Source organism: Crinia signifera, chromosome 4 (assembly GCF_055691185.1).
Source record: "Crinia signifera chromosome 4, ASM5569118v1, whole genome shotgun sequence".
Lineage (NCBI taxonomy): Eukaryota > Metazoa > Chordata > Amphibia > Anura > Myobatrachidae > Crinia > Crinia signifera.
In genome coordinates this window covers 4,929,459-4,945,242 of record NC_139220.1, presented here as the reverse complement: position 1 = coordinate 4,945,242, position 15,784 = coordinate 4,929,459, and the positions used below count along the sequence as shown (strand labels likewise).

Genomic DNA, 15,784 nt, shown 5'->3' with positions numbered 1-15,784 from the left:
TCTCCCGCGTTATCGGCCTTGTTCTGCGTTCTCTAACGAGGCTCATTTTCAGGCATTAGCGTTGGGCGTGCGCAGGGTGACGCGTTTGCACATTTGTATTTGTAAATGAGAGGCCCTCTTGTAGCGTCTTCTGCCAGTGCGAATCAGACGCAAGCGCAGCCGTACACCATGGGATGGGCTGTATCGGAACGCTAAGCGACGACAGTGCGAATTCCTACATCGGCAGGGTCTCACACACGATTGGGCACTTGATGTGCCAAGTTTTGCATGTGATTAAATCGCATGAGATTTATCACATGCAGTGCCAGGGGAACTGCTGGCGGAAGGAGCCGCGAGCCAGGTGGGGCGAGAAGAAGAGCCGGGCAGGGGACGCAGAGGCCGTGGGCGGTAAACGGGGCGAGGGGACCAAAGAGCCGGGTATGGGAAGCCGGGTGGCGGGCACACATAGAAAAAAATATGGGCAGCCAGTCCGACCTCCCTACTCCAAACCGATGTGCACAGGACCGCGTGGGGCGTGGCCTAGCGTCAGTCCTGTGAGAGAGACGCTGTGCGCTGGCCACTTATGCTCTTAACTTGCGGTGTACGGAGCCGCCAACCTCGGTAAAGTTACCCATTACCGCCGTGTTTTAAGTTTTTATAAACGTTACTTGCCCTATAAATCGCCCGTTCTTGTTGTTTGTTTAGATGTCTATAGCAGGTGCCTGTTGGGGGCAGAGAAGGGAGCAGCCGGATCTAATGACACCAAAGTGCGCCTACACTGATCATGGAGGAAACAACTGACCGGGTTTAATCTGGGACTTGTAGTTCCTCAAACTATTTTCCAACTACTAATTGTCTGGGACTTTTTACGGACCTCTCCCTTTACACATTATAGGTGAAATGTGTTACATAGAGAGCATATGATGTGGAAGGGGGGTGTATTGTTTTGTTTAATTAAAAAGTGGTTACAGACAGAGTAAGATGTACATTGATAGTGTGGAGGGTACAGTCAGGGCCGGCTCTACCACTAGGCAGCTTTAGGCAGCTGCCTAGGGCGCCAAGATCTAGGGGGGCGCCACCAAGCCTGCCGATCAAAAAATCAATGATGTCAGTGACGATCCTTGTTGTACTTAATGCAGGTGGCTGCTGTGGAACCTCTAAGACCTCACCTCCATACTTTCTCTTGAGGCATACTTCCCCACGTTACTGCCCACTCTTCCTGTACTGTTTCTGTTATGAGTGGCAAAGGGGACAGTGCTGGGGGCCTCCAGGGAAAGCAAGGGTCTTACCCACCTTCCTGGGGAGGTTGGGTGGACCACAACATTTTTGGGAGGCTACCTGCCATTCCAGAATGTTAGGCAAGTATGCATTACGGGGTTGGAAAATGGTTATTGGTGGCAGTATGGGGGGGGGGGGGGGGGGGCGGAAGAGGCAGTAGGTTGAAGTTTTGCCTAGGGTGCTTAGAAGCCTTACACCGGCCCTGGGTACAGTGACATTGGGGGGGGGGGGGGGTGTTGTTTAGGTGTGTGTGTGTGCAATAGTATAGTAGGGTGTTTTTGAGTCAGCGGCTCCCCACTGGCGGAGGTCACGACACAGGAAAACAGGAGGCTGGGTAGTGAAAGGGGTGTGTGGGCATAAGGGGGACTAAAGAGGAGGGTGGGGGACACTGTGCAGCTTCTGCCAGTGGGTGAGGGTCCAGCGTGGCAGTACAGGAGTACAGGATGGTGGCCCAGAGTCAGTGTCTTCTCCTACTGGGTGGGAGTTCGGGTGCATGAGAGCAGGAGGCTGGGCTATGAGGCATGATAGGGGCATGTGGGCAACACAGCGTCAGCGACTCCCCAGTGGTGGAAGTTACGGTTCAGGAGAGCAGGAAGCTGGGTAGTGATAGGGGTGTGTGGGCATACTGGGGACTAAAGAGAAGAGTGGGGGACACTGTGCAGCTTCTGCCAGTGGGTGAGGGTCCAGCGTGGCAGCACAGGAGTACAGGACGGTGCCCCTGAGTCAGTGTCTCCTCCTACTTATCCTATTGTTTTTCGTTCGTCCACCCACCTATTTTTAGTATGTTAACTCTTATGAGTAGGGTCCTCCTGCCTCACGTACTCACCCTACCTCTTTACCTCACCTGTGCTCCTGTCCTGTTCTTCCCTTCCTCTACTTCATCTTCAGTCTCCTCGACAATTTTGACACCTACTTCTGAACTGATGCTGATTTTAGTTCTACCAGCTATACCCCTATTTATACTGTATTTTTCAACACACCCTGTACGTTACCTTGTAATTTGTTATGTACGGCCCTGCGGACACTTTGCGGCGCCTTATAAATAAACGTACTACTACTACTGGGTGGGAGTTAGGGTGCATGAGAGCAGGAGGCTGGGCTATGAGGCATGATAGGGGTATGTGGGCAACACAGCGTCAGTGACTCCCCAATGGTTGAAGTTACGGTTCAGGAAAGCAGGAAGCTGGTAGTGATAGGGGTGTGTGGGCATAAGTGGGTGAGCATCCAGCATGCCAGTGCAGGAGTACAGGACGGTGCCCCTGAGTCAGTGTCTCCTCCCACTGGGAAGGAGTAAGGGGGTGCATGAGATCAGGACCCTGTATAATAGTGGTATGTGGGCAAGACATTGATAAAAGTTGTGGCGCTGGTGCAGAGGACCGTGGGGACACTTCTGGCAGTGGGGGAACCTGCAGCGCGGCAGCCAGGGCCGGATTTCCCACCTAGGGGCGGCACCTGCTTGTGGGGGTACAGGATCCCCCATTCTCACGGGGATCCATGAAATGCGGGGGTCCGCTGGGGGGAGGGGGGGGAACTGCGGGAAGGGGGTCAGGGAGGTCCGCAAATTGCGGGAGGGGCGCGGGGGTCCACGAATCGCGGGAGGGGGGCGGGGGTCCGCAAATTGCGGGAGGGGGGGCGTGAATAGCGGGAAGGGGGGGATCCGCAAATTCCGGGAGGGGGGTTGTGAGTGTCCGTGAATCGCGGGAGGGGGGGTCATGGGGTCCGTGAATCGTGGGAGGGGACACGGAGGTGCTGTGAATAGCGGGAGGAGGTGGGGCGCTGGGGGGCCATGAATCAAGGGAGGGGGGGCGCGGGAATTGCGGGAGGGGGGTTGTGGGGGTCCGTGAATCGCGGGAGGGGGTCGCAGAGGGCCGTGAATCGCGGGAGGGGGGCGCGGGGGTGTGTGTGTGTTCCGTGAATCACGCGGGGGGTGTGAATTATGGGAGGGGGTCGCGGGGGGTGGTGCTGCTCACCTACACCATGGTGGATGGTGGGCTTGTACTGTAGCCCTGGCTGGGCAGGGGGAGGTGATGGCAAAGGGGTGGTGCTGTGTATAACACTGGTCTTTTCCCTAGGGGAGGCGGGTTTGTGTATAACGCTGGGCGGGAACGTTATACACACAGGGGATGAGTGACAGCACATCTGGCTAAATATATAAGAGATAGCAAAAAAAGAACATCACTCCGGGACTTTGTAGGGGCAAAAAAACTGTCCCAGAGTGATGTTCTTTTTTGGCTATCTATACACAACAGAGGATCTCCCCTGTATGGACGGGCACCCGGGCGGACTAAGCAAGATAAAGAGCGAGCAGCTCCCAGGCAGTGCATATATATATATCCCCAGCCCCCAGTAGATGGCCTACCATAACTCTCTCCCCAGTTCACAGAGCCCCATTACTCTCCCCCAGTACACAGCCCCCATCACTATTTCCCCAGTACACAGCCCCCATCACTATTCGCCCAGTACACAGCCCCCATCACTATTCGCCCAGTACACAGCCCCCATCACTATTCGCCCAGTACACACAGCCCCCATCACTCTCTCCCCAGTACACAGCCCCCATCACTATTTCCCCAGTACACAGCCCCCCCATCACTATTCGCCCAGTACACACAGCCCCCATCACTCTCTCCCCTACCACACACAGACCCCTATCACTCTCTCCCCAGTACACACAGCCCACCAACACTCTCTCTCTCAGTACACACAGCCTCCCATCGCTCCCTCCCCAGTACACAAAGCCCCCCTAACTCTCCCCAGTACACACTGCCCCCCATCGCTCTCTCCCCAGTACACACAGCCGACCACCACTCTCCCCAGTACGCACAGCCCCCCATCATTCTCTCTCCCAGTACACGCAGCCCCCCCCATCCCTCTCTCCCCAGTACACACAGCCCACCAACACTCTCTCTCCCAGTACACACAGCCCCCCATTGCTCCCTCCCCAGTACACACAGCCCCCATAACTCTCTCCACAGTACATACAGTGCTCCATCACTATTTCCCCAGTACACACAGCCGACCATCACTCTCTCCCTAGTACACACAGTGCACCATCACTCTCCCTCAGTACACCTTGCCCCCATCACTCTCTCACAAGTACACACACAGCCCTCCATCACTCCCTCCCCAGTACACACATCACCCGTCAATCTCTCTCCAGTAAACAAAGCCCCCCATCACTCCTCCACCAGTACATACAGCCCGCCATCACTCCCACTGCAGTACACACAGCCCCCATCAATCTCTCCCCAGTATACAAAGCCCCACTATCACTCTCTCCCCAGTACACACAGCCCCCATCAATCTCTCCCCAGTACAAACAGCCCCACTATCACTCTCTCCCCAGTACATACAGCCCACTAGCACTCACTCCCCCAGTACACACAGCCCCCAACACTCATTCCACAGTACACAGTGCCCCCATCACTCTCTCCCTAGTACACACAGACAACCATCACTCTCTCCCCCAGTACCCACAGCCCCATCACTCCCTTCCCAGTTTACACAGCACCCATAACTCTCTCCCCAATACACACAGCCCCCCACCACTCTCTCCCCAGTACACACAGCCTACCATCACTATTTCCCCAGTACACACAGCCCCCCCCATCACTCTCTCTCAGTACACACAGCCCCAATCAATCTCTCTTCAGTACATACAGCAACCATCATTCTCTTCTCCATTACACACAGCACCCATCACTCTGTCCCCAGTGCACACACACAGCCCCAGCACTCTCTCCCCAGTACACACAGCCCCCATCAATCTCTCTTTGGTACACACAACCCTAATCAATCTCTCTTCAGTACACACAGCCCCCATCACTCTCTCCCCAGTACACACACACACACACACAGCCCCAGCACTTTCTCCCCAGTACACACAGCCCCCATCAATCTCTCTTCGGTACACACAACCCCAATCAATCTCTCTTCAGTACACACAGCCCCCATCACTCTCTTCCCAGTACACACACACAGCCCCAGCACTCTCTCCCCAGTACACACAGCCCCATCACTCTATCCCCAATGCACACAGGCCCCATTACTCTCTCCCCAATACACCCATCACTCTCTAACCAGTACACACAGCCCCCCATCACTTTCTCCTTATGTGAAACCCAGGTTCATGGCGCTCTGCCTGTGTGTCTTCTACCGGCACCCACTGCAGGCTTATCAGCAGGTGGATCCCGCCTCTTTCCTGGCCTGGGACTGCAGACCCAACAGCCCCCCTTGATGGTGGCCCTGCACAGAGCTTATACCTGCAGAAAAGGTAACACGGTACTTGTTTCCTAGCACGGCCACAATCGGGAGTAATCGTGTACCTTAACTTAAGGTACACGATTACCCCCGATGGACCCGATTTCCTTTGAAATCAGGTCCATTTGGCCGGCTAGGATAAAATATCGGGGGCATCGCGTCGGTCGGGACCGTTAACAATGGTCCCGACGCGACCGACGCGATGCCCGCGATTTCCCCATAGGCTTCAATGTTAAAAAATATTTTAACATTGAAATCGTGTCGGGAAAGGTAAAATATCGGGGGCATCGCGTCGGTCGGGACCATTAACAATGGTCACGACGCGATGCCTCCGATTTTTCCATCGGGTTCAATGTTAAAATATTTTTTGACATTGAAATAGTGAAAAAATGTGAAAAATGTGAAATGGGCCAATATGACCCATTTCACATTATAGATGTCCCCGTCGTCACCCCACGATAGACGCCAACCCGAAGCGTGGCGAGCGCAGCGAGCCCGCGAGGGGCGGCGGTGCGCGTCCTCCGACCTTTTCATTCCCCTACTATCCACGTCGGCGTGGAGTTGAGAATAGAATAGTGTGGCGAGCGCAGCGAGCCACCGAGCCCGAAGCGTGGCGAGCGCAGCGAGCCCCGCGAGGGGACGCGGATACCTTCACAGTTATACGCGTCCCCTCGCGGGCTTCACAGGTGTCCGTGGCGACGCGGACACCTGTGAAGTCCGCGAAGGGACGCGTTTACCTGTGAAGGTATCCGCGTCCCCTCGCGGGGCTCGCTGCGCTCGCCACGCTTCGGGCTCGGTGGCTCGCTGCGCTCGCCACACTATTCTATTCTCAACTCCACGCCGACGTGGATAGTAGGGGAATGAAAAGGTCGGAGGACGCGCACCGACGCCCCTCGCGGGCTCGCTGCGCTCGCCACGCTTCGGGTTGGCGTCTATCGTGGGGTGCGGTGTACGCCGTTAAATTTGGGGGGGTTGGGAATATTTTTACATTGAATTCAATGTAAAATCGGGTCCCAGGGACCCGATTTACATTTCATTAAAAAAAAGAAATCGGGTCCAAAATCGGTCGGTCGCGTCGATCGCATCGCATGCGACCAAATCGCATGCGATGCGATCGACCCGATTTTTCCGACACGACCAACCCGATGTAAATCGGTGTGGCCGTGCTAGGAAACAAGTACCGGTAACACAAAATGAAGTTTGAAACTAGACCAAACAGATAAGACCTAAAAATTCTATATAAAGTATTCTATAGATTATGGATTCAGTACGAAGTACAGCGATCCCATAAGTTACTTCATGATACATACCTCTGCTGTGGTTCTGCGACATTCTATGGTGGATAAGCAAGAAGACACCACCCCGGAGGGATCTGCAAATAGTTTAACATATTGGACATAAGTGCATCTATAATGGCTGCAGAGTGTGCAGTACACACCAGGAAAACATCTTGTGGACATTTCTATGTGATTTGTACATGCACAATAGACTTATCGCGGGGAACATGGTGGTGCCATGAATCTGGAGACCTGTGCATACGCAATAGAGACTCATCACCAAGAATATGGTGGTGCCATGAAACCAGAGACCTGTGCATGCGCAATAGAAACAGGTCACCGGGAACATGGTGGGTGCCATGAATCTGGAGACCTGTGCATGCACAATAGAGACCGGTCAACGGGAACATGGTGGGTGCCATGAACCAGGAGACCAGTGCATGCGCAATAGAGACCGGTTGGTGCCATGAATCTGGAGACATGTGCATGCACAATAGAGACTGGTCACCAGGAACATGGTGGGTGCCATGAACCCGCAGACCAGTGCATGCGCAATACAGACCGGTCACATGGTGGGCGCCATTAACCCGGAGACCTGTGCATGCACAATAGAGACCGGTCACCGGGAACATGGTGGGCGCCATGAACCCGGAGACCTGTGCATGCGCAATACAGACCGGTCACCGGGAACATGGTGGGTGCCATGAACCCGGAGACCTGTGCATCCGCAATAGAGACCGGTCACCGGGGAACGTTGTGGGTGCCATGAACCCGGAGACCTGTGCATGCGCAATACAGACCGGTCACCGGGAACATGGTGGGTGCCATGAACCCGGAGACCTGTGCATCCGCAATAGAGACCGGTCACCGGGGAACGTTGTGGGTGCCATGAACTCGGAGACCTGGGCATGCGCAATAGAGACCGGTCACCGGGAACATGGTGGGTGCCATGAACTATTATGATGCCGGGCTGTAGTGTCAGCTCCTAGGGCCAGCCCGCTGCTCTAGTGAAGCCGGGCTGTAGATGGTCAGCTCCAGGGTCCAGCCTGCTGCTCTAGTGATGCCAGGCTGTAGAGTGCCTGCTCTTGGGCCCATCGCCCCCTAGACTATGGTGATGCCGGGCTGTAGAGTGTCTGCTCCTGGGGCCAGACCCCTGCACTATGGTGATGCTGGCTGTAGAGTGTCAGCTCCTGGGGCCAGCTCTCTGCACTATGGTGATGCCGGCTGTAGAGTGTCAGCTCCTGGGGTTAGATACCTGCACTATGATGATGTCGACTGTAGAGTGTCAGCTCCTGGGTCCAGCCTGCTGCTCTAGTGATGCCAGGCTGTAGAGTGCCTGCTCCTGGGCCCATCGCCCCCTAGACTATGGTGATGCCGGGCTGTAGAGTGTCTGCTCCTGGGGCCAGACCCCTGCACTATGGTGATGCTGGCTGTAGAGTGTCAGCTCCTGGGGCCAGACCCCTGCACTATGGTGATGCTGGCTGTAGAGTGTCAGCTCCTGGGACCAGCTCTCTGCACTATAGTGATGCCGGCTGTAGAGTGTCAGCTCCTGGGTCCAGCCCGCTGCTCTAGTGATGCCAGGCTGTAGATGGTCAGCTCCAAGGTCCAGCCACTGCTCTAGTGATACCGGGCTTTAGATGGTCAGCTCCTGGGTCCAGCCCCTTGCACTAGTTCTGCTGGGCGGTAGAGTGTGAGCTCCTGGGACCAGCTCCCGGCACTATGGTGATGCCGGCTGTAGAGTGTCAGCTCCTGGGGCCTGCTGCTCTAGTGATGCTGGATTGTAGATGGTCAGCCTGGGGCCAGTCCTCTGCACTATGGTGATGCCGGCTGTAGAGTGTTAGTTCCTTTGCCCAGCTCCCTTCACTATGGCGTTGCCGGGCTGTACAGTGTTAGCTCCTGGGGACAGCCCCCTGCACTAGCTATGGTGGGCGGAAGAGTGCCAGATCCTGGGGCCAGCATCCTGCACTAGTGATGCCAGCGGTAGAGTGTCAGTTCCTGGGGCCAGCCCCCTGCACTATGGTGATGCCGGGCTGTAGAGTGCCAGCTCCTGGGGCCAGCATCCTGCACTAGTGATGCCAGCGGTAGAGTGTCAGCTCCTGGGGCCAGCATCCTGCACTAGTGATGCCAGCGGTAGAGTGTCAGTTCCTGGGGCCAGCCCCCTGCACTATGTGGATGCTGGGCGGTAGAGTGTCAGCTCCTGAGGCCAGCCCCCTACACTATGTGGATGCTGGGCGGTAGAGTGTCAGCTCCTGAGGCCAGCATCCTGCACTAGCGATGGTGGGCGGAAGAGTGCCAGCTCCTGGGGCCAGCATCCTGCACTAGTGATGCCAGCAGTAGAGTGTCAGTTCCTGGGGCCAGCCCCCTACACTATGTGGATGCTGGGCGGTAGAGTGTCAGCTCCTGAGGCCAGCATCCTGCACTAGCGATGGTGGGCGGAAGAGTGCCAGCTCCTGGGGCCAGCCCCCTGCACTATGGTGATGCCGCTCTGTAGAGTGCCAGCTCCTGGGGCCAGCATCCTGCACTAGTGATGCCAGCAGTAGAGTGTCAGTTCCTGGGGCCAGCCCCCTGCACTATGTGGATGCTGGGCGGTAGAGTGTCAGTTCCTGGGGCCAGCCCCCTGCACTATGTGGATGCTGGGCGGTAGAGTGTCAGCTCCTGGGGCCAGCATCCTGCACTAGTGATTCCAGCGGTAGAGTGTCAGTTCCTGGGGCCAGCCCCCTGCACTATGTGGATGCTGGGCGGTAGAGTGTCAGCTCCTGAGGCCAGCATCCTGCACTAGTGATGCCAGCAGTAGAGTGTCAGTTCCTGGGGCCAGCATCCTGCACTAGCGATGGTGGGCGGAAGAGTGCCAGCTCCTGGGGCCAGCATCCTGCACTAGTGATGCCAGCGGTAGAGTGTCAGTTCCTGGGGCCAGCCCCCTGCACTATGTGGATGCTGGGCGGTAGAGTGTCAGTTCCTGGGGCCAGCATCCTGCACCAGTGATGCCAGCGGTAGAGTGTCAGTTCCTGGGGCCTGCCCCCTGCACTATGTGGATGCTGGGCGGTAGAGTGTCAGCTCCTGAGGCCAGCCCCCTGCACTATGTGGATGCTGGGCGGTAGAGTGTCAGTTCCTGGGGCCAGCATCCTGCACTAGTGATGCCAGCGGTAGAGTGCCAGCTCCTGGGGCCAGCATCCTGCACTAGTGATTCCAGCGGTAGAGTGTCAGTTCCTGGGGCCAGCCCCCTGCACTATGTGGATGCTGGGCGGTAGAGTGTCAGCTCCTGAGGCCAGCATCCTGCACTAGTGATGCCAGCGGTAGAGTGCCAGCTCCTGGGGCCAGCATCCTGCACTAGTGATGCCAGCGGTAGAGTGTCAGTTCCTGAGGCCAGCCCCCTGCACTATGTGGATGCTGGGCGGTAGAGTGTCAGTTCCTGGGGCCAGCATCCTGCACTAGTGATGCCAGCAGTAGAGTGTCAGTTCCTGGGGCCAGCCCCCTGCACCAGTGATGCCAGCGGTAGAGTGTCAGTTCCTGGGGCCAGCCCCCTGCACTATGTGGATGCTGGGCGGTAGAGTGTCAGTTCCTGGGGCCAGCATCCTGCACTAGTGATGCCAGCGGTAGAGTGCCAGCTCCTGGGGCCAGCATCCTGCACTAGTGATGCCAGCGGTAGAGTGTCAGTTCCTGGGGCCAGCCCCCTGCACTATGTGGATGCTGGGCGGTAGAGTGTCAGTTCCTGGGGCCAGCCCCCTGCACTATGTGGATGCTGGGCGGTAGAGTGTCAGCTCCTGAGGCCAGCCCCCTGCACTATGTGGATGCTGGGCGGTAGAGTGTCAGTTCCTGGGGCCAGCCCCCTGCACTATGTGGATGCTGGGCGGTAGAGTGTCAGCTCCTGAGGCCAGCCCCCTGCACTATGTGGATGCTGGGCGGTAGAGTGTCAGTTCCTGGGGCCAGCATCCTGCACTAGTGATGCCAGCGGTAGAGTGCCAGCTCCTGGGGCCAGCATCCTGCACTAGTGATGCCAGCGGTAGAGTGTCAGTTCCTGGGGCCAGCCCCCTGCACTATGTGGATGCTGGGCGGTAGAGTGTCAGCTCCTGGGGCCAGCATCCTGCACCAGTGATGCCAGCGGAAGAGTGTGTCAGCTCCTGAGGCCAGCATCCTGCACCAGTGATGCCAGCGGTAGAGTGTCAGCTCCTGGGGCCAGCCCCTGCACTATGTGGATGCTGGGCGGTAGAGTGTCAGCTCCTGGGGCCAGCCCCCTGCACTATGTGGATGCTGGGCGGTAGAGTGTCAGCTCCTGGGGCCAGCATCCTGCACCAGTGATGCCAGCGGTAGAGTGTCAGTTCCTGGGGCCAGCCCCCTGCACTATGTGGATGCTGGGCGGTAGAGTGTCAGTTCCTGGGGCCAGCATCCTGCACTAGTGATGCCAGCGGTAGAGTGTCAGTTCCTGGGGCCAGCATCCTGCACTATGTGGATGCTGGGCGGTAGAGTGTCAGTTCCTGGGGCCAGCATCCTGCACCAGTGATGCCAGCGGTAGAGTGTCAGTTCCTGGGGCCAGCCCCCTGCACTATGTGGATGCCGGCTGTGCAGCGTGCCAGGCTGCCAGCTCCTGGGCTCAGCCTCGGTCAGTAGGACGCTGCAGGTAGAGGGCAGGGAGCGGGTTAAGCAGCAGCAGCTGGCAGGAGGGGAGGGGGGTCAGGCTGTCCCCGGCACCCGGTCTCCGCCCCCCTGGAGGAGTGGACAGAGGGGGATCCTCCGCTCCCGTCAGCCGGGGCGCGCCTCCGCCTCGCGTGTACGCGCACTGTCAGCCCCATGTCAAAGGTCCGTTCCCTGACAGCGGCTCAGCCCGACATGCGCCGGGGGCCCCCAGAGAGTGGGGCGCAGGGGGCCGGGGCAGCGCCATGTGGAGCCGTCACCCAGAGAGACAGTCCGGCTGCAGCTGAGACTAACTTCTTCCCAGGACCCTGAGAGCACAGTGAGTGTACAGAGACAGCCCCTGAGAGAGACTGGGGGCCAGAGACAGCCCCTGACAGAGACTGGGGGCCAGAGACAGCCCCTGAGAGAGACTGGGGGCCAGAGACAGCCCCTGACAGAGACAGGGGGCCAGAGACAGCCCCTGACAGAGACTGGGGGCCAGAGACAGCCCTGAGAGAGACTGTGGGCCAGAGACAGCCCTGAGAGAGACTGGGGGCCAGAGACAGCCCCTGACAGAGACTGGGGGCCAGAGACAGCCCCTGAGAGAGACTGGGGGACAGAGACAGCCCCTGACAGAGACTGGGGGCCAGAGACAGCCCCTGAGAGAGACTGGGGGCCAGAGACAGCCCTGAGAGAGACTGGGGACCAGAGACAACCACTGAGAGTGACTGGGGGCCAGAGACAGCCTGGGAGAAACTGGGGGCCAGAGACAGCCCTGAGAGAGACTGGGGGCCAGAGACAGCTCCTGAGAGAGACTGGGGGCCAGAGACAGCCCCTGAGAGAGACTGGGGGCCAGAGACAGCCCTGAGAGAGACTGGGGGCCACAGACAGCCCTGAGAGAGACTGGGGGCCAGAGACAGCCCTGAGAGAGACAGGGGGCCAGAGACAGTCCCTGAGAGAGACAGGGGGCCAGAGACAGCCCCTGAGAGAGACAGGGGGCCAGAGACAGCCCCTGAGAGAGACAGGGGGCCAGAGACAGCCACTGAGAGAGACTGGGGGCCAGAGACAGCCCCTGACAGAGACTGGGGGCCAGAGACAGCCCCTGACAGAGACTGGGGGCCAGAGACAGCCCCTGAGAGAGACAGGGGGACAGAGACAGCCCCTGACAGAGACTGGGGGCCAGAGACAGCCCCTGACAGAGAGACAGACACCAGAGACAGCCCCTGACAGAGACTGGGGGGGGGGACCAGAGACAGACCCTGAGAGTGACAGGGGACCAGAGACAGACCCTGAGAGAGACAGGGGGACAGAGAAAGCCCCTGAGAGAGACTGGGGGCAGAGACAGCCCTGAGAGAGACTGGGGGCCAGAGACAGACCTGAGAGAGACTGGGGCCACAGACAGCCCTGAGAGAGACTGGGGGCCAGAGACAGCCCTGAGAGAGACAGGGGGCCAGAGACAGCCCTGAGAGAGACAGGGGGCCAGAGACAGCCCCTGAGAGAGACAGGGGGCCAGAGACAGCCCCTGAGAGTGACAGGGGGCCAGAGACAGCCCCTGACAGAGACAGGGGGCCAGAGACAGCCCCTGAGAGAGACTGGGGGACAGAGACAGCCCCTGAGAGTGACAGGGGCCAGAGACAGCCCCTGACAGAGACTGGGGACCAGTGACAGCCCCTGAGAGTGACAGGGGACCAGTGACAGCCCCTGAGAGAGATTGGGGACCAGAGACAGCCCCTGAGAGAGACTGGGGGCCAGAGACAGCCCCTGAGAGAGACAGCCAGGGGACCAGAGACAGCCCCTGAGAGAAACAGACACCAGGTAAATCTGTGACAGTGAGAGACCAAAACAATAGGAAAGTGACAGTGATGTGGGAGAGAGAGAGGTGACAGGGGAGAGACAGCCCAGAGGCAGTGACTGTCCCTGCTCGGGGCCTCTGCTGGAACAATGTGTGAGTGTTGTGGGGGTGGCAGCAGCTCCCTGTCCCGGGGATCACTGAGGAGCAGGGACTGAGTCACAGAGAGGGGGGAGCTCCCTGCTGCTGCTGCTGCTGCTACTGGCCCTTTAACAATCTGGTCAAGCACAGTCCTAGCGGTGTGTGAGTGAGTGAGAGGGAGAGGAGGATTCACTACTCCGGGTGCACTCACTCACAGAGGTGGCTGCTGCTGCTGCTGCTGTGACAAAGGGATATACAGCGATGCTCACTGAGCCAGACGTCTCCCCGGAGCTGGAGAGGTGAGTGCACTCTTATTGCTGCTCTGTGTGTGGGGGATCCCACGGTGTGCTCCGGAGAGCTGTGCTGCTACTGCTGCCCACGGTGTGCTCCGGAGAGCTGTGCTGCTACTGCTGCCCACGGTGTGCTCCGGAGAGCTGTGCTGATACTGCTGCCCATGGTGTGCTCCGGAGAGCTGTGCTGCTGCTGCCCATGGTGTGCTCCGGAGAGCTGTGCTGCTACTGCTGCCCATGGTGTGCTCCGGAGAGCTGTGCTGCTGCTGCCCATGGTGTGCTCCGGAGAGCTGTGCTGCTGCTGCCCATGGTGTGCTCCCGGGAGCTGTGTTGCTGCTGCCCATGGTGTGTTCCCGGGAGCTGTGTTGCTTCTGCCCGCAGTGTGCTCCAGAGGTCTTCTCCTAAGAGGTGGCAGGGACCAGGCTGTGTTGCTTCTTCCAACAGTATGCTCCAGAGGAGTCTGTGTAGGACTATGTTGTGCCCTGGAATATTAGGTACCGGAGCATGCTCTCCTAAAGTGGATCTGCCCACAGTGTGCTCCGGAGGTGTCAGGGCATGATCTGCCCACAGTGTGCTCCAGAGGTCTCAGTGCAGGATCTGCCCACAGTGTGCTCCGGAGGTGTCAGTGCAGGATCTGCCCACAGTGTGCTCCGGAGGTGTCAGGGCATGATCTGCCCACAGTGTGCTCCAGAGGTCTCAGTGCTGGATCTGCCCACAGTGTGCTCCGGAGGTCTCAGTGCAGGATCTGCCCACGGTGCGCTCCGGAGTTCTCAGGGCATGATCTGCCCACAGTGTGCTCCGGAGGTCTCAGGGCTTGATCTGCCCACAGTGTGCTCCAAAGGTCTCAGTGCAGGATCTGCCCACAGTGTGCTCCGGAGGTCTCAGGGCATGATCTGCCCACAGTGTGCTCCAGAGGTCTCAGTGCTGGATCTTCCCACAGTGTGCTCCGGAGGTCTCAGGGCAGGATCTGCCCAAAGTGTGCTCCAGAGGTCTCAGTGCAGGATCTGCCCACAGTGTGCTCCGGAGTTTTCAGTGCAGGATCTGCCCACAGTGTGCTCCGGAGGTCTCAGTGCAGGATCTGCCCACAGTGTGCTCCGGAGGTCTCAGGGCATGATCTGTCCACAGTGTGCTTCGAAGGTCTCCGTGCTGGATCTGCCCGTAGTGTACTCCGGAGGACTCAGTGCAGGATCTGCCCACAGTATGCTCCGGAGGTCTCAGGGCATGATCTGCCCACAGTGTGCTCCGAAGGTCTCCGTGCTGGATCTGCCCATAGTGTACTCCGCAGGTCTCAGTGCAGGATCTGCCCACAGTGTGCTCCGGAGGTCTCAGTGCAGGATCTGCCCACATTGTGCTCCGGAGGTTTCATTGCAGGATCTGCCCACAGTGTGCTCCGGAGGTCTCAGTGCATGATCTGCCTATAGTGTACCCCGGGGTCTCAGGGCATGATCTACCCACCGTGTGCTCCGGAGGTCTCAGGGCATGATCTGCCTATAGTGTACACCGGGGTCTCAGGGCATGATCTGCCTATAGTGTGCTCTGTAGGTCTCAGTGCATGATCTGCCCACAGTGTACACCCGAGGTCTCGGTGCATGATCTGCCCACAGTGTGCTCCTTCCTGTCTGTACAGGGACCGCGAGTCTGATCTGTCCATACTCCTTGTTAGTAGGGACCCTGGGTACAGCCAGAGAGGGTCCATGCTGACCGCCTGCTTCCTGGGTTTCCTGATACATGATCACTGCCGGAGCCTGGTATTCTGCCCAGAATGTGCCCAGTACTTGGCTCCAACAACTTTCTGCCAGTTCCTCACTATGCAAAGCGCAGCCTGGAATCAGCTGACAAGTCCTCAGCTCCGGAACCCTCTGTGCTGCTGAACCGCAGATAATCCGAGGAAGTCCCTTCCACACTTGTATCACAGGAGTCCCTGCCACACTTGTATCACAGGAGTCCCTGCCACACTTGTATCACAGGAGTCCCTTCCACACTTGTATCACATGAGTCCCTGCCACACTTGTATCACAGGAGTCCCTGCCTCACTTGTATCACAGGAGTCCCTGCCACACTTGTATCACAGGAGTCCCTGCCACACTTGTATCACAGGAGTCCCTGCCTCACTTGTATCACAGGAGTCCCTGCCACACTTGTATCACAGGAGTCCCTGCCAC

The 15,784-nt window shown here is 58.3% G+C and overlaps 1 protein-coding gene across 5 annotated transcripts in view; it reads left to right on the top strand.

The window, feature by feature from the left end:
- The first annotated feature begins 11,543 nt into the window (after positions 1 to 11,543).
- SOX5 (SRY-box transcription factor 5) overlaps positions 11,544 to 15,784 on the top strand; it is a 210,015-nt gene continuing 205,774 nt past the window's right edge. For 4 of the 5 annotated variants that reach the window (XM_083180812.1, XM_083180810.1, XM_083180808.1 and 1 more), the window contains exon 1: positions 11,749 to 13,631. Coding sequence is in view for 3 of the 5 variants with exons in the window: in XM_083180810.1 (XP_083036936.1) it covers positions 13,594 to 13,631 (38 nt within the window). In the remaining 2 variants the exon portion in view is untranslated. The other variant, XM_083180809.1, reaches the window with a different exon arrangement.